Consider the following 26170-nt stretch of genomic DNA (forward strand, 5'->3'; position numbering starts at 1 on the left):
ACAAACCACAAAAATGGAAAAATTCTACTTTATAATAGTAAAGGTTTATTCAATGCTTAAAACATATAATCTTTAGTGGGAAAAATGATATGTACATCATCAATCAATCCCCTCCTGTTTCAGATACTCATGCAGAGGGTGCATGTTCCTTAAACTGTCAGCTCTTGCTCCCTCCTCCTCCTCCATGAAGCCTTCAGCTGACAGGTTGGAGAGGCGCACTCACTGCAATTATAATTTCTGTACCATAGCACTTGCAAATACAGTCCTGCTTCTTAAGACTACCAGAACTGCGTTTTTAGCTTCTACAAAGCTTGACATATATGCATGTATATTTTATATATTTTTACTTTTCCCCTTTGGTAGCATCTCAGTTTGAATTAAAGGATTTTTATTAGTCTTGTTCTTGGTATTGTGTGTTCTTTAGCTCTTTAAGTACCACATATACTCAAGTACAAATCTAGTTTTTCAGCACAAAAAAATGTGCTGAAAACCCAAACTCTGCTTATACTTGAGTAAAAAAAATATAGGTTTTACCACGTTTTTGAGTTAAAATTAGGGGCCTCTGCTTATACTTGGGTCGGCCTATACTCGAGTATATATGGTACTTTTTTTTTTTTTTTTTTTTTAATTGGTTTTATTGCTACAGTCATGGGTCATTCCCTTGAGGAGCAAGAAGTGTGTGTTCTGTTCGAGTGCTAAGCAAATTTGCCTTGCCACCGTTTGAAGAAAAATAGAGGTGGTTGTTCTTGAAACTTGAAACACATTTAATTTTTTTTGAAAATGTATTTATTTTTTTTTTTCATGTAAAATTTTAGTACGTCATAGTATATAAGGCTGGAAAAAGTCGGAAGCCTAACCTTCCCAACATTTGACGTAATAGTACTGGTTGACCGGGGGTTCTGTTTCGATTATGGTTCGGGTTTCATTATGCAAAGCTATTACATCATGCTTCTGGCACTGGCTCCTGAACGGAGCCGGTACCAGAAGCTGGCGGTGCCAGCTGTATCTTGCAGCTGGCACCAGTCTCTCTAATACCCGCGTTGTTAAAGGGTCTTCTGCATGAAATTGGACACCCCCCTTTCCTTCCCCCACCCCACAAGCATCGCCTGTTCAAGCCAACCTGTAAAATAAAGAATAAAAGTTTTAAAACTCTTAATAAAAACGCTTTTTTAATAAAAAGAATTTAAAGTCCCCTAAATACAAACGTTCCCTATACATGGGAAAAAAAAAGCAAAATCTCTTAAGAAACCCCACATATTTGGTATCGCCATGTCTCTAGCAATCTGTACAATAACACAGGAACATTATTGGACCTGCTTGGTGAGCGCGGTAAAAACAAAACCTGAAAAACCTGCCAAAAATGTACATTTTTCATAAAATCACTTCACAAAAATGTCCTAAAGTTGTGTGCCAAAATAGTACCACTGCAAAAGGACAACTTGACAAAAAAAGGCCTAAACCAGCTATGTCAAACAAAAAATAGAAGTTGTCTCTAAAAAGATGACCATATGAAAATAAATGAGATTTTTTCAATTTACAACTTTACTGAAGAAAAACTATATAAATGAGATCTCAGTAATCGTAGTGATCTATAGGGTAAAGATGTTTGTTTTTATGGTGTACGGTCCCCAAAAAAATGCAAAGAGACCAAAATTGACGATTTTATTTTCCTCCATACATTCAAGAGTTAATAAAATCTCATCAATAAGCTAATGACCAACTAAAGTGAAGTATTTGTAAAGTGCATCTGTCGCAGAAAAGACCTTGTTTGTCCAAATTGCCCAAAAATTTGATAATGCATAATCTGCTCTGAAAGGCGCAGCCTCCTATCAACTTTCAATGACCTGGCGTGTGCCCATACAGCAGGTTAACACCACATATGGGGCATTGGCGTACTCGGGAGAGATTAGGTATCAAACTTTGGGGTGTTTTGGTATTTTTATCCACTGAGAATTTGTAAATTTTTGTGAAAAACCCTTTTATTTAGCCAAAAAATGAATTTCAAAATTGCACACTATTTTGTTTTATCCCCTGTAAAACAATAAAGGGGTTAACAAACATTATGAAAGTTGTTTTACATACGTTAAGGGGTGTAGTTTCTATAATAGGGTAATTTATGGGGTTTTCCTTTTTTTTTAATTTAGGCCTCTTAAAGCGACTTTAAATCTGAGCATGGCCCGCAAAAGCATGATTATTTTTTATTTTTTTTATTTTTTATTTTTTTTAAAGGAAAATGTGAAAATTCGCACCTAAAGTTCATAGCCCCATAACATCTTACAAAAATGAGAGGATGCGTAAAAAACCATGTCAACAGAAAGCAGACATTATGTTAATATTGGTTATCAAGTTTTTTTGCTGTTATGACTGTGTGGAAAATGTAGAACATTTTGAATTTTGAAAATTTTCTAATTTCTACCAGACATCCGTTATTTTTATAAATAAACGCAAATCACGTCAACAAAATTGTACTTCATGTTAGTTGTAGAAAGTGCCACAAGAAAACCATTTCAAAATAACTTGGATATGTTAGTGATGCGACTTTATTTCCACTTATAGTGACATGTCAGATTTGAAAAAATTGACTTTATCAGGAAGGCGAAAAGTGCTTTTGGTGTTAAGGATTAAACAAATGGGGTTTTTCCCCATAACCTGTGATATTTTTTCTCTCCAGAAAAGCATCCAGGCCTCTCCTGAACATGTACATAGAGTCCGCCATAACAACCTCCGGCGGCAGAGAGTTCCATAGTCTCACTGCTCTTACAGTAAAAAAAAATCCCCTCTAGGCTAGAGGATGCCCCCTTGTCCTAGACACAGGCCTAGGCGTAAAAAGATCTTTGGAGAGCCATTTCAACATTGTAATGAGGTCGCCCTTCGGCTGTTTTTTTTTTTTTTTTTTTTTTTCCTCTAAACTGAATAACCCCAAATTGTGTAATGCAGTTTTGTATGGGTTCACTTTGTTTTTCCTGATTTAGAGTTTTAAGGGAATATCACTTTTAATCACAGCTCTTGTAGTGCCTGCAGTGTTGTAAAAACCTGGTTGCAAATTAAATATGTAAATTACCTACTATAGGTCTCCTACACATCCTGGTTTCTTGATGCTTTTAACTATGCTATCCTTAAGAAAATAGACGTATTGAACCTCAGCATTGGTGGACCTGACTTCATGGATCATCCTTTTGTTGATAAGGTTGGTTTTGATTGATATCTGTATAGTACATCCCTTTAACCTTTTGTATACTGGAATATAAAGTGTCGTGTGTGTTTTTTTTTTTTTTTTTTTTTTTTTTTTTTGTCTTGCAGGTTTGGGAATTAACAGCCAATAATGTTATAATGGTTTCTGCAATAGGAAATGATGGGCCACTCTATGGGTATGAACAATATACTTATACCCTATTTAATTGGACTTTTTTCCAGGTATAGATCATGTGAGGATAATTTATCTGCGGGACAAATTGAATTCCCAGTAGCACCTACCATATTCTGTCTATTGTACTTGAAAGTTGGAAATTTCAAATGTGGTGAAAAGGCTACATGCATACAAATACCCACATACATGTTAAACTTGTCACACTTAGAACAAGCCCTCATCCCGTACTGTAAACAGAAAATATACAGTTGTGACTTTTGAAAGGTGGAGTTAAAAAGAAAAAATTAAAAGGGTATTCCCATGAAGACAAGTTTCGGGATAACTAAATAACAATTTATTAACAAAAATACAGCATTTCACAGTTATAATTCCAACCTGTTTATATCAGTCCTGCTGTACACAATTTCAGTTGCCCCTAGACATGACCCTGTAACTTCTGACTTTAGTGTCGTTCCGCCATCTTGGTTTCCTGTGTGACAGCCGTGCTCGCTGATTTTGTGTCTTTCTGCTCTGAGCCTGTAGCCCTGCCCTCTGTAGTCCAGGACGGAGCTCAGGCACTCACTCATTCACTTCCTGCTAGCACATCAGGAGCAAAGAGAAGCTACAAACAAGGAGATGGCAGGGGGAAGGTGGAGGTAGGCAAATATTTGTGAGAACAGATGTAGCAGTGCTAAAATTGTAGCAGAGTAAGTCTGTCATGCCTCTGTTTGCCATGCCTCTTTCTATGTGTTTGTACAATGTCAGTAGCAAGATGAAAGTGTATATACACCTGTACCCTTATAATGTAACCACATTGTCACCCCACAGAACTAGATGGATCATAATGTCTGCTTGGGGGCCTTGACCACCCTGGGAATTTGCACTGAGCAGCCTAGGGAGTGGTAGGAGCTAAAACAGCAATAAAACTGACTAAAATTGTAAGGGGGTTAAAACATCACTAGGGGATTGAGATGTGAGATTTTTTTCTTTTGTGGGAAAAATCCCTTTTAAGGGGTTATTTCTAGGAAGTGTGAATTGGCAACATGTTGAAGATTGGATTTGCTTGTATATGGAGGAAAAGACAGGTAAAAAGAATTTTACGGTTCTGCGGTATGTTGTGAATGTGCTGCTTTTCTATTCCAGCCTGCCGTAATATACCATTATCATAATACCATTAACATAATGTACACAAAATATGTGACATGAGCTGCAGTTCCCATGTACAGCTGTTGGACACTGGAAGGGGGCCATTGGAATAGCTGCTTAGGAGCACTGGAGTTGGCCTCCTAGCTGCTCATATTCTGAATGGGTTACAGTAATTGTAAGCTTGCAGAGGAGACTGAATACTTGGCACAGAGATGTTGCTTGTTTTTGAGGTTGGTCACCCTCAGAGGTCGCACTAACATTTTTCCAGAAGGGTAAAAATACTCCTCACCATTTTTGAGGAGTATTTTTACCCGAGGAGTATGAAGATTTCGGTAACACACAGCGCACACTACACTACACTCACACAGCGCACACTACACTACACTCACACAGCGCACACTACACTACACTCACACAGCGCACACTACACTACACTCACACAGCGCACACTACACTACACTCACACAGCGCACACTACACTACACTCACACAGCGCACACTACACTACACTCACACAGCGCACACTACACTACACTCACACAGCGCACACTACACTACACTCACACAGCGCACACTACACTACACTCACACAGCGCACACTACACTACACTCACACAGCGCACACTACACTACACTCACACAGCGCACACTACACTACACTCACACAGCGCACACTACACTACACTCACACAGCGCACACTACACTACACTCACACAGCGCACACTACACTACACTCACACAGCGCACACTACACTACACTCACACAGCGCACACTACACTACACTCACACAGCGCACACTACACTACACTCACACAGCGCACACTACACTACACTCATACAGCGCACACACTACACTCATACAGCGCACACACTACACTCATACAGCGCACACACTACACTCATACAGCGCACACACTACACTCATACAGCGCACACACTACGCACACAGCGCACACAGCGCACACACTACACTCACACAGCGCACACACTACACTCACACAGCGCACACACTACACTCACACAGCGCACACACTACACTCACACAGCGCACACACTACACTCACACAGCGCACACACTACACTCACACAGCGCACACACTACACTCACACAGCGCACACACTACACTCACACAGCGCACACACTACACTCACACAGCGCACACACTACACTCACACAGCGCACACACTACACTCACACAGCGCACACAGCGCACACACTACACTCACACAGCGCACACAGCGCACACACTACACTCACACAGCGCACACAGCGCACACACTACACTCACACAGCGCACACACTACACTCACGCAGCGCGCACTGCACGACACACTCACGCAGCGCGCACTGCACGACACACTCACGCAGCGCGCACTGCACGACACACTCACGCAGCGCGCACTGCACGACACACTCACGCAGCGCGCACTGCACGACACACTCACGCAGCGCGCACTGCACGACACACTCACGCAGCGCGCACTGCACGACACACTCACGCAGCGCGCACTGCACGACACACTCACGCAGCGCGCACTGCACGACACACTCACGCAGCGCGCACTGCACGACACACTCACGCAGCGCGCACTGCACGACACACTCACGCAGCGCGCACTGCACGACACACTCACGCAGCGCGCACTGCACGACACACTCACGCAGCGCGCACTGCACGACACACTCACGCAGCGCGCACTGCACGACACACTCACGCAGCGCGCACTGCACGACACACTCACGCAGCGCGCGCGCACGACACAGTACACTCACTACGCACACGCAGCGCGCGCGCACGACACAGTACACTCACTACGCACACGCAGCGCGCGCGCACGACACAGTACACTCACTACGCACACGCAGCGCGCGCGCACGACACAGTACACTCACTACGCACACGCAGCGCGCGCGCACGACACAGTACACTCACTACGCACACGCAGCGCGCGCGCACGACACAGTACACTCACTACGCACACGCAGCGCGCGCGCACGACACAGTACACTCACTACGCACACGCAGCGCGCGCGCACGACACAGTACACTCACTACGCACACGCAGCGCGCGCGCACGACACAGTACACTCACTACGCACACGCAGCGCGCGCGCACGACACAGTACACTCACTACGCACACGCAGCGCGCGCGCACGACACAGTACACTCACTACGCACACGCAGCGCGCGCGCACGACACAGTACACTCACTACGCACACGCAGCGCGCGCGCACGACACAGTACACTCACTACGCACACGCAGCGCGCGCGCACGACACAGTACACTCACTACGCACACGCAGCGCGCGCGCACGACACAGTACACTCACTACGCACACGCAGCGCGCGCGCACGACACAGTACACTCACTACGCACACGCAGCGCGCGCGCACGACACAGTACACTCACTACGCACACGCAGCGCGCGCGCACGACACAGTACACTCACTACGCACACGCAGCGCGCGCGCACGACACAGTACACTCACTACGCACACGCAGCGCGCGCGCACGACACAGTACACTCACTACGCACACGCAGCGCGCGCGCACGACACAGTACACTCACTACGCACACGCAGCGCGCGCGCACGACACAGTACACTCACTACGCACACGCAGCGCGCGCGCACGACACAGTACACTCACTACGCACACGCAGCGCGCGCGCACGACACAGTACACTCACTACGCACACGCAGCGCGCGCGCACGACACAGTACACTCACTACGCACACGCAGCGCGCGCGCACGACACAGTACACTCACTACGCACACGCAGCGCGCGCGCACGACACAGTACACTCACTACGCACACGCAGCGCGCGCGCACGACACAGTACACTCACTACGCACACGCAGCGCGCGCGCACGACACAGTACACTCACTACGCACACGCAGCGCGCGCGCACGACACAGTACACTCACTACGCACACGCAGCGCGCGCGCACGACACAGTACACTCACTACGCACACGCAGCGCGCGCGCACGACACAGTACACTCACTACGCACACGCAGCGCGCGCGCACGACACAGTACACTCACTACGCACACGCAGCGCGCGCGCACGACACAGTACACTCACTACGCACACGCAGCGCGCGCGCACGACACAGTACACTCACTACGCACACGCAGCGCGCACGACACAGTACACTCACTACGCACACGCAGCGCGCACGACACAGTACACTCACTACGCACACGCAGCGCGCGCGCACGACACAGTACACTCACTACGCACACGCAGCGCGCGCGCACGACACAGTACACTCACTACGCACACGCAGCGCGCGCGCACGACACAGTACACTCACTACGCACACGCAGCGCGCGCGCACGACACAGTACACTCACTACGCACACGCAGCGCGCGCGCACGACACAGTACACTCACTACGCACACGCAGCGCGCGCGCACGACACAGTACACTCACTACGCACACGCAGCGCGCGCGCACGACACAGTACACTCACACAGCACACGCAGCGCGCGCGCACGACACAGTACACTCACACAGCACACGCAGCGCGCGCGCACACTACAGTACACTCACTACGCACACGCAGCGCGCGCGCACACTACAGTACACTCACTACGCACACGCAGCGCGCGCGCACGACACAGTACACTCACTACGCACACGCAGCGCGCGCGCACGACACAGTACACTCACTACGCACACGCAGCGCGCGCGCACGACACAGTACACTCACTACGCACACGCAGCGCGCGCGCACGACACAGTACACTCACTACGCACACGCAGCGCGCGCGCACGACACAGTACACTCACTACGCACACGCAGCGCGCGCGCACGACACAGTACACTCACTACGCACACGCAGCGCGCGCGCACGACACAGTACACTCACTACGCACACGCAGCGCGCGCGCACGACACAGTACACTCACTACGCACACGCAGCGCGCGCGCACGACACAGTACACTCACTACGCACACGCAGCGCGCGCGCACGACACAGTACACTCACTACGCACACGCAGCGCGCGCGCACGACACAGTACACTCACTACGCACACGCAGCGCGCGCGCACGACACAGTACACTCACTACGCACACGCAGCGCGCGCGCACGACACAGTACACTCACTACGCACACGCAGCGCGCGCGCACGACACAGTACACTCACTACGCACACGCAGCGCGCGCGCACGACACAGTACACTCACTACGCACACGCAGCGCGCGCGCACGACACAGTACACTCACTACGCACACGCAGCGCGCGCGCACGACACAGTACACTCACTACGCACACGCAGCGCGCGCGCACGACACAGTACACTCACTACGCACACGCAGCGCGCGCGCACGACACAGTACACTCACTACGCACACGCAGCGCGCGCGCACGACACAGTACACTCACTACGCACACGCAGCGCGCGCGCACGACACAGTACACTCACTACGCACACGCAGCGCGCGCGCACGACACAGTACACTCACTACGCACACGCAGCGCGCGCGCACGACACAGTACACTCACTACGCACACGCAGCGCGCGCGCACGACACAGTACACTCACTACGCACACGCAGCGCGCGCGCACGACACAGTACACTCACTACGCACACGCAGCGCGCGCGCACGACACAGTACACTCACTACGCACACGCAGCGCGCGCGCACGACACAGTACACTCACTACGCACACGCAGCGCGCGCGCACGACACAGTACACTCACTACGCACACGCAGCGCGCGCGCACGACACAGTACACTCACTACGCACACGCAGCGCGCGCGCACGACACAGTACACTCACTACGCACACGCAGCGCGCGCGCACGACACAGTACACTCACTACGCACACGCAGCGCGCGCGCACGACACAGTACACTCACTACGCACACGCAGCGCGCGCGCACGACACAGTACACTCACACAGCACACGCAGCGCGCGCGCACGACACAGTACACTCACTACGCACACGCAGCGCGCGCGCACGACACAGTACACTCACACAGCACACGCAGCGCGCGCGCACGACACAGTACACTCACACAGCACACGCAGCGCGCGCGCACGACACAGTACACTCACACAGCACACGCAGCGCGCGCGCACGACACAGTACACTCACACAGCACACGCAGCGCGCGCGCACGACACAGTACACTCACACAGCACACGCAGCGCGCGCGCACGACACAGTACACTCACACAGCACACGCAGCGCGCGCGCACGACACAGTACACTCACACAGCACACGCAGCGCGCGCGCACGACACAGTACACTCACACAGCACACGCAGCGCGCGCGCACACTACAGTACACTCACACAGCACACGCAGCGCGCGCGCACACTACAGTACACTCACACAGCACACGCAGCGCGCGCGCACACTACAGTACACTCACACAGCACACGCAGCGCGCGCGCACACTACAGTACACTCACACAGCACACTGCACACACTCACCCGGCCTTAAGTCCCGTCGGGATCACGTAAATGCAGGCAGCTGTGGGCAGGTAGGGAGATGCAGCAGGACAGGGAGCAGCAGCCCCGCTGTCCACAGGTCTCCCGGGGCCTGCGCTCTTGCTCCGGAGCGCTGGTGACACAGATCACTGTCACGTGCCCCGCTGAGCGGCCCGGCGCTCAGCCTGCGCGCTACAGGGAATAATTGCCAAGCGTAACTTTACGCATGGCAATTATTTCGGGGGGTAATGGCGCCTCATCACGCGTCTATGACGCGTGGTGAGGCGTTAATGCGACCTCTGGTCACCCTCTTTTTGCCCTGGAAGAAGTAAACTACCTGGTGTACAGTGACCTATGGTAGGAATCGCATATGGCATAGTTATCTGGAACCAGCGTTCATGCAAATACTTGTTCCCAATAATTGGCATTGAGGTAGGGCCTTGAGTCTTTGTTGCTGAAAGACTGCATGCATGATCTTGTGTGAATATTTTTTTATTTATTTTTTTTGTAGGACTCTGAACAACCCAGCAGACCAAATGGATGTCATAGGAGTTGGTGGCATTGATTTTGAGGATAATATAGCTAGATTTTCATCAAGGGGGATGACCACATGGGTAAGACTTGAGTCATCTAACTTTTAATTTTAACACTTGAATTATATTATTCATATATATATATATATCGTATGTGTAAAAGCGGCCTTAGGCCTCGTGCACACGGCTGTATGTTTTTTCCTGTTCTGTATGTACCGCTGTATTTTGACCGTAAATACACCACATTTTTCACATGTATAAGCACATATTGCACCTTATCTGTATAAAGTACAGTGTGCTGGCAAATGGATGGCTGGCTGACAGTATGCACATCCCACCGGTTCTAGATACTAAGCGTCTATACCGCAGCATACAGTGCACAACCGTATGAACCCTTATTTAATACGTTACCATGGGCATACGGATCAATTACATGAGAAAAAAGGACACGCTCTTTTTATATTTTTGTGCATTGAAATGAATAAGGCCGTATGCTACATGTATATACAGACGCTTTCATACCTTTGTGTCCATGAGGCCTTTAGGGCTCATTCAAGCAAATGTAATGGGGACCGATTATTTTATGCCAGATATCGGTCCCCGTTGACACCTATGGTGCTCTGTCACCATGCGGTGACCACACATTGTCGCACCGTGACGATACACAGAGAAATATTGGACATTGTTGTATATTTTGCCTTGTTACAGGCCCTGCGCTGCTCTATGGAGAGGAGAGGTGTGAGCTGCGTGTGCTCCCCTGGACTGGATCCTGGGGCAAGCACAGGGCCGGGGTAGGGGTGAGCGCTCGTCAACCCTCTTTTTGGGGGCACAGCTACCCAAAGTCACAATGCAGTCGCTTAGGGAGCATTCACATGGACGTGTACTCGCCTGGGCGCCCTGCAGAGGAGGAGGAGGGATACATTACCAAGCGGTCTTGTGAATGTGGCCCGAGTCAAGTTTCGGTACAAACTAAGTACAATGTTAATACTTTATTGCTATGGCAAACTGTTCACCAGATTGAAGATGTCTCTCTCTCCTGTATGTTGCACAACTGAATATTAAGTTTCTGCTTTCTCCCTGGATGCAGTATACTATGAGCAATATTTTTAAAGATCAAGATGAAAGTGAATGGGTTAATCTCTTCTCCCTTCTCGGGGCTCTTTAACCACACTAGGAGATTAGATATTAGCTTGTGCAGCCTCCATAGGCGCACACTGTACAGGTTGGAATAGGGAGTAGCTTTGTGCTTTTGCACTTATTTGTAAAAAAAAATGTAAATTAGAGAAAAATAGAACGTTTTCTAAATTTTCTCCAGTGTCCCTGGTGATGACCCCAAGTGAAGGAAGACCCTTGACCTCTGAAGCCGAGGTTAAAGACCCCACCCCTGCATTCACACTTCATTGGTGTCCTGTCCCTACACAGGGCAGGGAGTAGAGAGATCTCTCCTCGTCTCCTATAGTTTGGACGGGGGTGGGGGGAGTGGATTCACAAATAGGTGAGGGGACTCATGCCGACCCTTTCCTCTGCCTTACTGAGGACTGTTTCGGCTCTTCCCTGCGGCCTGAGAGGCCAACGACATCCGGAGTGTGCTCGGCGGCGTACAATGTTTGCGGACTGGCTTCCGTCTAACCCTGGTTGCGACTCCCGCTGGAATGACGGGAACTGCATGTGACGTTGTGGCGAGCACGGTCTGGAAGCAGGAGTGTGGACCAGTAAGTTTAAAGATCTCTCAGCGGGGTTGGTCACGTTGATCGGAGGTCTCTTACATTGGTACCTGACCGTGAAGCTTCACAGATCAATATCTTAAATCCTGAACGTGGTCCATGGTTAGATGCAGTACTCATGAGGGTATTTACTCTGTATACAAGGTCGCCATGGTAACACATATGTATGTTGTTCTAGGATCCTCCTGACTTTACTGTTTATCTGTATTTGGGTAGTAAAAGTTTCTACTTTCTACTCTGGGGCCAGGTCTATTATAATTCAATTATATTGATGTTATAGGCTGGCTGGGACTTCTGGTTCTAGAATTGGCAGCATAGAATCCTGCAGCATGGAGGCCCTGGGTTTAAGGATTTTGGGGATAGGGTGGTGGGACACCCACAAATCCTGTTCACTATTTCAGCACATATATTATGCTAGTACTTTTTTGTGCTTCCCTCCTTTTTGGTAGATCTCCCTTTATCTTTGTCCTTCTCCATGGGATCCTAAGGACAAAGATCAGGATAAAACTTATGCAGAAAAGAAAACTACATCTAGGAAATACAACTTGTCAAGAGAAATTGCATAGTGACTATAAAAAACCTGTCTGCAAGGATTGCATTGAATACCTTCTCAGGGAAGAGAGAACCTCTTTTATGGATGAGATGCATAATTTCATAAGGGATGAAGGGCAGTCTTCAGTCACATTTTCTATAGTACAAAACAAAAAAGAAAATAGTTTTGCGCTCACCGATTAATGTCCAACGACTGTGCAGGCTGCTGTTCTGGGACCTCGAGGATCAGGTGTGGGTTAAAACATTGAATCTTTAATTTGACATTTTCTTGTAGTAAAATCACAAAACATTCTTTGTAGATAGCGGTGCATCCTGATAAACATAGGACGAGTGTAATGGCAGGAAAACCTACGCGTTTCAGGCGTACAAGACGCCCTTACTCATGGCTGGCTTGTGTACAAATGAAACATGGGTATATATACCCTCCATCTCTCCGCCTCCGGTACCCAACCATATACGCACGGAGGAAGAGTTGGAGTCACAACCCTAAAATCTTAATAAAAACACCAGAAAAGGTAACCACTACAAAAACCTTAATATATATTTAGATAAATACATTGTTCATACTTTCGGCAAAACTTTTTTGCAGCACACATACAAAATATATAATTAATAATAATCCATAGCGGAACAATGATTGTTTAGGTGAAGTATGTCGAGGAGCCTGGTCTCCGGAAGATCATCATAGATGCACCAACCGGAAGCTCACAGCGGGGTCACCATGGAAACGTCAAGCAGAAGTATGAAAAGGCAAATCCCGCTCCATGGACCATGTTCACACCTCGAAGAATGCAAAAAGTATGGAGTGCAAGCAGAAGACAGAAAAGGGAAAGGCAAAACATGATGGGAAGTGCAAATATTGACTTTCAAAAGGTATCATGGATGACAACGGGTGACTATTTATGCCCTATAGCTGAAAATGAAATTTAAACCAACCATGGAAGGAACGAATGGTGGAATAGCAACTCCTTCTTAAAATTCATTCCCGTTGGGAATCTGGTATTTAAAAAACAAATCCAGAACGCCTTGCAATCTAATAGGACTTTATGTCCCCCTCATTGGGGGAGATGTATCTGTTCTATGATGAAATTTTCCAGCGAAGAGATCCCTCCCTGGTGACGTTCAATAAAATGTTGTGCTGCTCCAGAGAGGAATTTCATTCTGTTGAGACATTCAATTTGTACCAGTTACAAATGTCCCTAGTATGTTCTAGGAACCTTTGTTTGAATCTTCTGATGGTACAGTATATATACATTTTAATGCAGAGTGAGCATCTGAGGACATACACTATGTGATCCGAATTGCAATTCAAATAGTCTTTAATGTCACATGACTGGGTATTCTCTGAATTGGAGAAAGTTTTGGTGGGTTTGGCAAAAGTGCAGGTTTTGCATGGGTGCGACCTGCATTTAAAGGAGCCCTTATGATGCAACCAGGATGATCTATATTTGGGGGGTATTTTTGATATACACTGGAGCAAAGATGTAGATGGGTTGGACAAAGTGCTTAAATAAGCAAAAAAAAAGAGAAAGGAAAAAAACCTTCGCTGGTAAGGACAGTGTGCCTCTCCACTGCTACAAACACTACTTAAGTAAAAAACAAGGATACCTGCGCTGGCTATAAAATTAGGACTATTAGGTTCGGATAAACGCTATACCACTAACGGATCTACAATGATTTAAACATCAGTGTGCACGATGCACTAACCTGTAAGTGGCACCCCTCCTGTGTGGGAAGTTAGATTCCTTCCGTTTAGTGAGGTTTTGTCCCGTAGGTCTCGTAAATCTCATGTAGAGCAATAATCTTTTCGTGAGGTGTATTTCACTTCGGATAGCGTTTCCAAGCCAAGTAGTAATCCACAAAATGCAGATCAGCACGCGAGCCCCGGCCTGTGGCTTCGCTGGATCTGACTAACAAGGTACCGGTGACATCACCCTAGGTACGGTCCGTCTGAGACAAAAGGGTTTTCCACCGACGCGTTGTCGAGAGTTCCGGCTCTCTTCCTCAGGGATGAATTCCTAATCTCACTGATGCGGGTAATCTTATAGGTACGGTGCCATTATTAGGGAGAGAGCTGATCCAGTTCTTGTGGTTGGTCTGGACACATAGTTTCGTTCTGTTTAGTTTTAAAATGCATCTTTTTATAATTCTGTTGTATCGCTATACCCAGATAAGGTGCCATTCTCAAAACATTTTTATTAATTTATAAAAAAATATATATATTTATTGTTAAAAACATAGTATTAAAAAAATCATTGTTTCCATCACTGTTTTAATTAATTAATTAGTCTTCCAAAAAAAGTACATGCGCTCTCCCCGGCGGCGCTCACTATGATGCGGCGGTGTCGCCGGTGATGACGTCACACCGCCGCATCATAGTAAGCGCCGGCTGGGAGATCGCATGGACGCGACTCCGCCGGCGAAAGAAGACAGCCGCAGCCGGGGATCGAGAGCCACCAACGAGGATCGGAAGCCGGCGCCGTGGATCGGGGGTGAGTATCGCCGGAAGGTGAGAGCTAAGTTTATTTATTTAATGTGCTGAACATCGGGTGCCGCCGCCGGGTATCGGGAGCCGCCGCCGATGGATCCGGGCACCGGAGGGTGAGTATTAACATTTATTTTTTTTAAATTGACTCGTGTATAAGCCGAAGTGAGGTTTTTAAGCACATTTTTTGTGCTGAAAAACTCGGCTTATACACAAGTATATACGGTTTATATATATCAGTGTATTTCAATTGGGCAGTGGGTACCAGTGTAAAACTTCCACTTAAAATGCAAATAATTCGATCTCGGTGTTCAAACCATTAGGGATTAGCGTATCTAGCTCGAATATCCATCGGCTTTCTGCCTTTGACATACATTTAATATAATTGCCCCCTCTCCAGTTCTTTTTAACTTGTTTTTTTTTTTTTTTTTGCAATAAAAAGTATTTATTTCTTTCTCAAAAAAGGAATACACATCATACATCACAAAAGGTAATCAATTCTCACAAGTAAGTACACTTAAGTGTCCTGATTAACCTGACACATATATCATTGAACATGAGTAACCGTATAGATGTGCTACACACATTAACCCCCCCCTCCCCCCCTCCCTACCCTAGGGCCCGCTGGGAAAAAAGAAAAAGAAAGGGAAAAAAAAACCACCCGAAATATCCCTATTGCCAGATGTTCCAGAATTTCGTTTTGTTTGATCTTAAGGATTTGAATTTGGCCGAGCTACATTCAAAGTTTTTTATCTTTAATGACAGGTTATGCCAGTGTTCAACTTTTGGGTACTCCTTAGATCCCCATCTCCGTACAATGCATACCAAAGCTATGTTGGTTAGTCTGGTTATTAGTTTCCCGTAACTTTGCTTCACCAACTCACTTTCAAATAGACTAAAGATAGCGGTACCTATGGTGGGTCTTAGGTCAATTCGGGGGTTAGCTGATATTTCCTCAAAGATTCCCCTCCAATACTTCTGGATCCCCGGGCACAGCCAGACCAGATGGAAAAAGTCTGCCTCTGCTGTCTGACACTTCCAGCACTTCGCATTGTCCCTAATCCTCATTTTGAAGAGGTCTTTTGGTGTGTAATATACCTGGTGAATCAAAAAAAAGTGTATAATCCTATGATTCCAGTTGGTAGAACCTTTTTTAATATTTTTGTGAACTTCACCCCATTCTTTATCCTCAAAAACCCCAACAATACTTTCCCATTTTCTTCGTGACTTATGTTTAATAGTGTTTGTAAAACAATCTCTTATATATTTATATATTTTAGAAACCACCTTATTTTGTTTACTTGCATTCCTAATAAGATCCAAACAATCGTGTGTGTCCAAGTGATATTCAATAAATCGTGTGTTCGCCTTTATTGCATGTGCTAATTGAAAATACCGCATCCAATCCCCATTTTTTAAACCATACCTTTCCTGTAGTGTGGAAAAGGGAACCACTTGATCGCCATCTTTTATTTGGTGAACATATTTAATCCCCAGGGTCTGCCAGAATTTGATATCTGGGATTTTCCTCAGTTCGGCTAGCTTTCCGTTTTCCCATAATGGGGTTTCCTGCAGATATCCATGGAGCTGTAACATTTTCTTAAATTTTTTCCAAACTCTCACAATTGTTTTCCCCAAGGCCCATTTTCCCAACGCCATCTTCCCCACCCGTGAGCTTTCTAATAGCTCAAACATTGTTTCTATTTCCTCTCCGCCCAACCGAATCAGTTTCATACACAGTTCATTATCCTTCCAATTAGCTAACCGGCCCATCTGGGCTGCGAGGTAGTACCCCTGAAAAAAGGGCAGTCCCAGACCTCCCTCACCCAGCGGTCTATACAGGTATTCCATTTTGATCCGTACTTTTTTCCTTCCCCAGATCAACTTGTTAAGGAGGGATTCAATTAGTCTAAAAAAGGAGATATCGATCCAAATCGGGGCAGCAGACAGAACGTAGAGAATTTGGGGTAGGATCACCATCTTTATTAACCCAATCCTGTCAGCCCTGGATAAGGGGAGCCCGCTCCAGCTATGGATTCTTCCCTTGATATTTTTAATCGTGGGTTCTAAATTCAACTGATAGAATTCATTTATTTTGGCAGATACTTCTATTCCTAGGTATCTAAAGTTCTCCACAACTCGTAATTGCTCTGTTTTTATCACCCATTCTTGGGACTCCCTGTCCAAGGGCATCACATTAGATTTACCCCAGTTTACCTTAAGCCCCGATAGGGAGCCAAACTCCTCAACAATTTGAATTGCTCTTGGTATGGAACTAGGGGAGTTACGCAGAAACATCACCACGTCATCTGCGTAGAGGCAGATCTTGTCCCCGTCTCCCCCGCACCCCCCCCCCTTCACTTCCTCTGAGCTTCTGATCTTAATCGCCAAGGGCTCGATATACAAGGCGAACAATAGGGGGGACAGAGGGCATCCCTGTCTCGTACCCCGTGTTAGCCTGAACGTATCGGAGTCCCTGTTACCCATTCTAATTCTTGCAACTGGGGCGTTATACATACTCTTCACCATACCGATAAATTTGTCTCCCAGACCGAACCCTCCCAACGTTTCCCATAGGAAGCTCCCCCACCCTGTCAAACGCCTTAATAGCGTCTAGTGACAGGATGGAGCGGAGCCCCCCCTCCCCCATTTCCACCGCTGCGTACAACCTCTGAATGCAGTCTCCCGTCCTTCTGTTAGGGATAAAACCGTTCTGATCTTTGTGAATCAGCTCGTTTATCACTTTTTGTAGTCTCAGTGCTAGTACCTTGGATAGGATCTTCAAATCCGTATTCAATAGAGAAATCGGACGGTACGAGGCTGCATCCAAAGAGTCCTTGTCCTTCTTCGGGATAAGCTCAATATCTGCCTCACTGTCATTGAGCTGGTGACCCTTCCCCTGCCAAAACTCTCCTGAAACACCATCAATAACTTAGGAAGAAGGAGGTCGCTATATTTTTTGTAGAGACTAAATGGGAGCCCGTCCGGGCCCGGGGATGTATCCTTACCGAATGATTCTAAGGCCTTTTTTAATTCCTCTATAGTGATTGGGGCACCTAAAATCTCTCTATTGTGAGCTGATACTTGTGGAAACTGAATTCCTTCCAAATATTTTTGATTTCTCTGTTGGTTACCTGCCAGCTCAGATTGATATAATTCCATATAGAAGTCCCTCAATATTTGCAAAATCTCAGCTGGGTCCCTAGTGACTTCCCCCTCTTTATTTCTCAGTACCGTAATTAAGCTGTTGGAATTAGCGTTGCGGATTTTATTAGCTAAATATTTCCCTGGTCTACCCCCTTCCACAAAGGAGTTCTGTGCTTGAAAAAAAATTCTGTGTTGGGCCTTCTCCGTGGCGAAGGTAGATATCGCCTCGCTAGCTTGCAGGACTTTCTCCCTATTCTCTTCTGTCGGATGTTCTAAGAGAGATTTTTCCCATCTAGCTAGCTCCTTCTTTAGTCGTAGTTCTTTCTGTCCAAATTGAGCCCGTGATCTTTTAATATTCCTGGAGTACAATTCCTTCATATACATTTTAAGTGTATCCCAAGCCGAGGCAAGATTAGACGACATGGCGTTCACCTCCCAAAACCACTGAACCTCGTCACTTAGGGCGATTTGCGGATGCAAAATTGTAATCCAGTATGGGTTCAATTTAAACCTCTTACAGCTTACTTCCCCCGACTTAATAATGACCATAACAGGGGCGTGATCTGATATAGTGATACTTTCGTAGACCATCTTACGAATCAGACTCAGAAAGGGGGAATTTACCAAGTCAATACGGGATAAAACATTATATGATTTGCTCATACATGAAAATGCCCTACGTGCCCCATAGAGTTCCCGCCATACATACACCAGTCCCAAATCCTCACAGAGGTGTGAGTGTTTACTCCTTTGCTCTAATCTAGTGTCCATCCTCTGAGCTGTCCTTAGTCTGTCTTTACCCTCATCCATAACCATATTGTAGTCTCCCGAGACCATCAAGGGACAGTTGCCATAGTCCTCGATAAACCTAATCAATATATTGAACACCACCAGGGATGCTGGGGGAGGGAGATATACAAACGCTAGTATGACTTTCAGTCCATTAAGTCGACCATGTAGGAAGATAAATCTTCCCAAGTTGTCCACCTTAGACCCAATGAGCTCAAAGTCAACATCCCTGTGTATCAGGACTGAGACCCCCTTAGAGTAGTTAGAACCAAATGAGTGAAATTCGCTTCCAACCCATCCTTTTCTGTAGTCGATAAACATACTCGGGGACCAAATGGGTCTCTAGCAAACATATAATTGCAGGAAGATGTTTCCTAATGGCGTCGAAGACTTGGCATCTTTTTAATCTGTCATTTGAACCTCTAATATTCCATGTTAATATACGCGTGTCTGTTGTCATTCCTCAGCCAATAAGGGAAGGGAAAAAAAAAAAAAAAAAAAGACGCCATTAGGAAACATCTTCCTGCAATTATATGTTTGCTAGAGACCCATTTGGTCTCTCTAATAGTTGCCATCTCCTCTTTGTAGGGAGCTAATCTGAGTGTTTATTGTCCCGATTGCTGTCTTGGATTCCTCTACTGAGGTTTTCGTCTCTTTGACTACTGTTAGGATTTCTGCTAAGGTCTCTTTTAGTTCCGCGGGGAGTCCCTCTAGCCGGGAGGTAGCCGCGCTAGGACCCTCGCCCACTTCCTCAGTTTCTTTGGGGGGCTGTCTAGTTTTAACCGGTGAGGCCTTCCACATCTTATCAATCCCCCCTCCAGATTTGCGCGGTGCATTTTTGGGTCCCATAGTTCCTGATTCAAACGGGACGTCTCAGGGTTATGCTTGGCTTACCCTGCCCCAGTAGTGGTCCCCAGCTACCTTTTACCCCCTCTTTCTTATGCAGGCTCAAAGCTACCAAAACTGGGTTTCAAAACGAGTATGGTCGCCTTCCGAAATCTACAGGCATTTACTCTGCCTGCATAAGAAGATGAGCAATATTAGTAATACTGAGAGAGGGTCCTCAAATGTTCAGCCTCCCTCTAAATGTACCCCATGTAAAGTGATCGCTTCTTTAGGGTTCGGGGGGCGGATACCGTTTCTCAAGTGCTTGGCTTGCCTCACCAGTGTCAATGGGACAGCACCAGAACTTCCAACTTCTTAACAACCTCTACAAATACCCAGTTTAAAGTAATCACTTCGTCAAGAGAGAAAAAAAAACAAAAAAAAAAACCACAATTTTAGCATGCCTGACCCAGTAGATATAAACAAACATTACTGTAACTTAACAGTTATCTCAGTTTACACTGATTTCGCCACCTCTTTTAGTAGCCAATACGCCGGGAGCATTCGTACAGTCTTAGGGTAGCTCTTAAAGGAGAAGTTTGCTCCAAGCATAACAAGTGGCCAGATGTATTCAAAAAGTCAGACACCACTTTCCTATGTTCTGTCCATGAGCTGCGCTTAATAGATAGAAAATCCAATTCTGGCCAATGCCACCCTGACCAGCTGTCCATACAGTGCTGGATACTCAGGACTTCAGGCTACATCATTAAAACTTGACTGACTCCTCGCACATATATTGGCACTCGACCGTCTCCGCCAAATCTTCAATAACCCAGTAGTGTCCGTTTGACGGGCAGGAAAATGTCTAAAAATATCCACAAATCGCACACCACCTTCCAGTATCTTGAGGCAAATATGCTAGCAGCAGAAAAGATTGGACAGTTCAGGGCAAAGCAGCGCAGAGCGCGTGTCCTCTTGGTGCTATAGGCTTTAAGGGCTCAGCCCCGACTAAAGGGCTTAGCCGCCCTAAAGTAGCGTTAGGCTTTTAAAAAAGGTTTAACCCCAGCACTGGGCAAGACTTCGACCTCCAGCTTAGCCCGGGGGCCACAGCCAGCCGAGCACACCAAAACTCACGGTCCTTCCCAACTCAGCCCTCCGGCCGGCTCTCCCCACCAGGGGGTACAGATACAAATATCAAATGGTAAGGTAAGGTAAAGTTCGTCTTACCAAAGTTCAGTTGAACAGCCGCAACCCGCTCCGGGAGGCTCCATGATAATCAGTAGCTCAGTAGGTGCGGTAGCTCACCCTATCCAGCTTCTCCAGCCGACTGCCGTTGCTGCTAGCACCAGGCCCTTTCCCTGAACGTGTCTTGAGGCACAGGTGCAATAAAGGGAGTAGATCCTGCTCCGTTCTGGGTTCAGTTCAGCTCTGGGCTAACCGCTCTTATCGGGACCAAGTAACACTTCCACGCTCTGTCTGAAAAGGTATGGCACCATCCGTTATGTGTGCCCGCCCCTTCACTCTGCGCTTAACCGGACCTCTACTCGAACAGCGCAGCGAGCCGGTTCCCATTACCGGAGTGCAGTATCCCGCTCAGCGCCAGGTTTCGTCCCGTCTCTCGGCGCAGGGACTCCAAGAGCTCCACATGGCGGGGTTCGTGCTTAGGAGAGGGAGGAGCGTCACGTCATGGCGCCACCCCCTTCACGCAACCCCTGTTTCACTTGTTCAATGCCAAATATTACACTTCCTTCGATTTTTCCATTGTGTTTGTCCTTGTAATGGCGTGATAGTGGGTGGCCATCAAATTGTTTGTTTTTTATATTCCGCAAATGTTTTTATCCTTATGTTAAGTTTTCTTTTTGTCCTTCCAATGAAGGAATCGAACTTCCCACACAGGAGGGGTGCCACTTACAGGTTAGTGCATCGTGCACACTGATGTTTAAATCATTGTAGATCCGTTAGTGGTATAGCGTTTATCCGAACCTAATGGTCCTAATTTTATAGCCAGCGCAGGTATCCTTGTTTTTTACTTAAGTAGTGATCTATATTTGTTTTTGGTACCAAAATAACATGGAGATGGCCTACTGCCAATGGTGGGAGATTTTTTAGCTATTATTTTGACCCCCATTAGACAGATTATGGGACAATTCATAGTCTACCTGCAGGATATGTAAGTGGTAATTCTCTTAATATCCTTAAATTGGTTGGAGAACTGTAGTGTTAGGCAGGGGGGTATCCGTCATGGTTCTTTGCGTATCAGAACCTATATTTCGTCTAATAAGCATATCTGCCTGATCCCTGCCAGAAATTATACCTTCAGCCCTATCCAGCATCCAATTGGGATATTTTCTGTCCCTGAGTCTATTCTTAATGTCAGAGACTTCCCGTATGTAATCAGCTGCTTGGCTACAATTTCTCCTTGCCCTAGTCCTCTCTCCAAGAGGTACCGCTTTAACTGTATGTATCGAGTGTGAACTGCGGGCATGAAGAATGGTATTGCATGCAAGTTTCCCTACGGTGAGTACATGTGGAGATTACCACAGATTTCTCTACTTTCAATTTTAAGTCAAACTCGATATTTGTCCTTTCCACAAAGAAAGTGAATTTCAAATCATAAGGATTGTTAATGTGGTCCACGAACACCGGCACGGCAGATACATCTCCCAACCCACACCAACCGGAGATCGTCGATGTATCTGCCGTTCCAGTGCGTGGCATGTGGCATCACAGAAAGGATTACTGACTGTAAAGATGTACTCCTCCCACATTGCCAAAACCAAATTGGCCAATGAGGGCGAAAATTTCACCCCATCGATACCCCCGTATCTCTAAATAAAGTGTCATTAAAGCTGAAAAAATTGAGTCTTAAGGTACCAGGTTACCTCCTTGAGAATTAATTGTAAAATTCCTCGTAGCCTCTGTACTTGGTAATATGTAAATCCAGGGCCTGCATGGCAACCTGGTGAGATATGGAGGTGTGCAGAGAGACCAGGTGACCCATGAAAAGTCTGGCTGCCACGTGATTCTCTGCACACCCCTCAGCACATCAACTGTGTCCTGCAGATAGCCAGGTATTCTTTTAACAAGAGGCTGTAAAAAGGTGTCTAGCCATTGGCACAAGCGCTCATTAAAGGAACCTATCCCAGATGCTATCGGTCTCATGGGTCCCTGCCAGGGTTGGTGCCCTTATGACTTTTTGGCAATGTGTGCATGATGGGTGTAATGGGATTCTTGATTTTTAAAAATTCACCCTTTCTGTTAAGACTCCCAGAGCCACCCCATAGTCCGTGATGTTATACATCTCTTGTGAGCACTTCCTTCTGGGGTTCGATGGTAGAACTCGATATGCTCTGATCAGCCAATAGCTTTTCTACTTGCGACTTGTAAAGATCTCGGCTCATAACAACCACCATGCTCCCCTTATCTGCCATCTTAATAATTTTAGTATCCTCCTCCTGTAAGGATTTTAGTGCGATTACGAGGGGCACGGAAATTGTTGAGATGAAGCCTTTTGAGGTCTCGTTCAATAACCTCCTCGTACCTGTACATGGCCTCCACCCTTGCCTGTATGGGATATTGGATTTAGCCACAATATTCTGTTTATCGTCGGTGTAATTACTGATTTCTGTTAATGTGACTACTGTAAGTTGGTCTGCAAAATTCATGTCACTGTACTTGTTCATAGGGAACATGCCTTCATGATCATTGGCAAGTGTCCATGTGTCAGTCTTCAGATGAAGGTGTATCTCCTATAAAATGTTTCTTCTCAGTAAGACCCCTGATAAATTTATTCACATCCTTTAATGTATTGAAAAGATCAAAGTTGGAACAAATAGAAGTACTATACTTTGGATCTAATTTTTCAATTGCTTCTGTGTTAAGAGGGGAATCGGACAGGTTTAAAATATCAATTACGGTAGAGTTGGTAGTTACTTCTGCTGTCGGCTCTTAAACTTTCTCTCCTGTGCTTGAGGTTTTTTTTTTTTTTTTTTATATACTGTATTATAGCCCCCCCCCCCCTCCCTTCTCATTCGTTTTTTGAAGGTTGCTTTTACATTTGAAGTTTCTAGCTCGGAGGAAATGAAATTAACTTTCAAATTGCCTTTGTAACGTCTCCTGTGGGATAATTTCCTGAGTATGGAACGAGGCGTTGTCCATTTCTGCTCCCATCTCCCCCACTCATTCACCTGTTCATGCACATAGTCATAGGTATCTCGTTTGAATTTGCCTTTTTTCTTTAACGTCTCCTGTTTGATTTTTATCAATGTTAGTTTGTAATTTGTTTGTTATTTCTTTTATAATATTATTTCAATAACAAAATAATAAGGTCCTTCCTCATTGAAACCAATTCTCCCTTGCTGAGTGAAAAGTTGTATACCTCAAGAAGCATAGGAAGAATCAAATCCGAGAATTGTATTAGGACCTCTGGTATCCCATCCGACCCCACTGCCTTTCCTTTTGGAAGATCCTGCAGGACCTCTCTTATTTCCTCTATTGTTATTGGGTTTTCTAATGTTAGGGAATTCGCACCCCTAAAATCCCTATAGAAGAAGCCCTAACATTTCTGCAATTGAATCCTTGCTCACACCTAGCTCCGACGGCCACTTTATTAGGTACACCTGTCCAACTTCTCGTTCACACTTAATTTCTAATCAGCCAATCACATGGCAGCAACTCAGTGCATTTAGGCATGTAGACATGGTCAAGACAATCTCCTGCAGTTCAAACCGAGCATCAGTATGGGGAAGAAAGGTGATTTGAGTGCCTTTGAACGTGGCATGGTTGTTGGTGCCAGAAGGGCTGGTCTGAGTATTTCAGAAACTGCTGATCTACTGGGATTTTCACGCACAACCATCTCTAGGGTTTACAGAGAATGGTCCGAAAAAGAAAAAAACATCCAGTGAGCGGCAGTTCTGTGGGCGGAAATGCCTTGTTGATGCCGGAGGTCAGAGGAGAATGGGCAGACTGGTTCGAGCTGATAGAAAGGCAACAGTGAATCAAATCGCCACCCGTTACAACCAAGGTAGGCAGAAGAGCATCTCTGAACGCACAGTATGTCGAACTTTGAGGCAGATGGGCTACAGCAGCAGAAGACCACACCGGGTGCCACTCCTTTCAGCTAAGAACAGGAAACTGAGGGTACAATTTGCACAAGCTCATCGAAATTGGACAGTAGAAGATTGGAAAAACGTTGCCTGGTCTGATGAGTCTCGATTTCTGCTGCGACATTCGGATGGTAGGGTCAGAATTTGGCGTCAACAACATGAAAGCATGGATCCATCCTGCCTTGTATCAACGGTTCAGGCTGGTGGTGGTGGTGTCATGGTGTGGGGAATATTTTCTTGGCACTCTTTTGGCCCCTTGGTACTAATTGAGCATCGTTGCAATGCCGCGGCCTACCTGAGTATTGTTGCTGACCATGTCCATCCCTTTATGACCACAATGTACCCAACATCTGATGGCTACTTTCAGCAGGATAATGCGCCATGTCATAAAGCTGGAATCATCTCAGACTGGTTTCTTGAACATGACAATGAGTTCACTGTACTCAAATGGCCTCCACAGTCACCAGATCTCAATCCAATAGAGCATCTTTGGGATGTGGTGGAACGGGAGATTCGCATCATGGATGTGCAGCCGACAAATCTGCAGCAACTGTGTGATCCATCATGTCAATATGGATTAAAATCTCTGAGGAATGCTTCCAGCACCTTGTTGAATCTATGCCACGAAGAATTGAGGCAGTTCTGAAGTCAAAAGGGTCCCACCCGTTACTAGCATTGGGTACCTAATAAAGTGGCCGGTGAGTGTATATACCCTTTTTGAAATAATCCACAAATTATTTTCTAATTCCTTCTTGCAAAGTGATCAACACACCACTTTTGGCTCTTATCCCTCCAATCTCATTTTTAGATCTTTGGTTTTTAACAAGTGAAGCTAGTTTTTTCATTGAGGTAAACTGTCCCATTACATTTTTCTGGGTCTGCTTTTTGGCAGATGGCAATGCTCTCTCTCCATGCACACTGGTTTCAAACATTCTTGGGCATCGACCCATAATTTTAATTTTTTTTTTTTTTTCCTCTGCAGAATTGAGCAGGAAGGTTTCTTCCAATTTCAGTTACTCTTTTTAACCTCTTGCAATTGTGCATTGCCTCT

At 46.4% G+C, this 26170-nt stretch overlaps 1 protein-coding gene across 4 annotated transcripts in view; it reads left to right on the top strand.

Moving 5' to 3' along the window:
• The window catches only part of MBTPS1 (membrane bound transcription factor peptidase, site 1), a 99386-nt gene that overhangs the window by 40872 nt on the left and 32344 nt on the right, over nt 1-26170 (top strand). For all 4 annotated transcript variants that reach the window (XM_072117728.1, XM_072117730.1, XM_072117729.1 and 1 more), the window contains 3 exons: nt 3071-3187; nt 3301-3368; nt 10471-10573. In XM_072117728.1, coding sequence (XP_071973829.1) covers nt 3071-3187; nt 3301-3368; nt 10471-10573 — 288 coding nt within the window. The remainder of the gene's footprint in view (nt 1-3070; nt 3188-3300; nt 3369-10470; nt 10574-26170) is intronic.

Source organism: Engystomops pustulosus, chromosome 7, assembly GCF_040894005.1.
Source record: "Engystomops pustulosus chromosome 7, aEngPut4.maternal, whole genome shotgun sequence".
Classification (NCBI taxonomy): domain Eukaryota; kingdom Metazoa; phylum Chordata; class Amphibia; order Anura; family Leptodactylidae; genus Engystomops; species Engystomops pustulosus.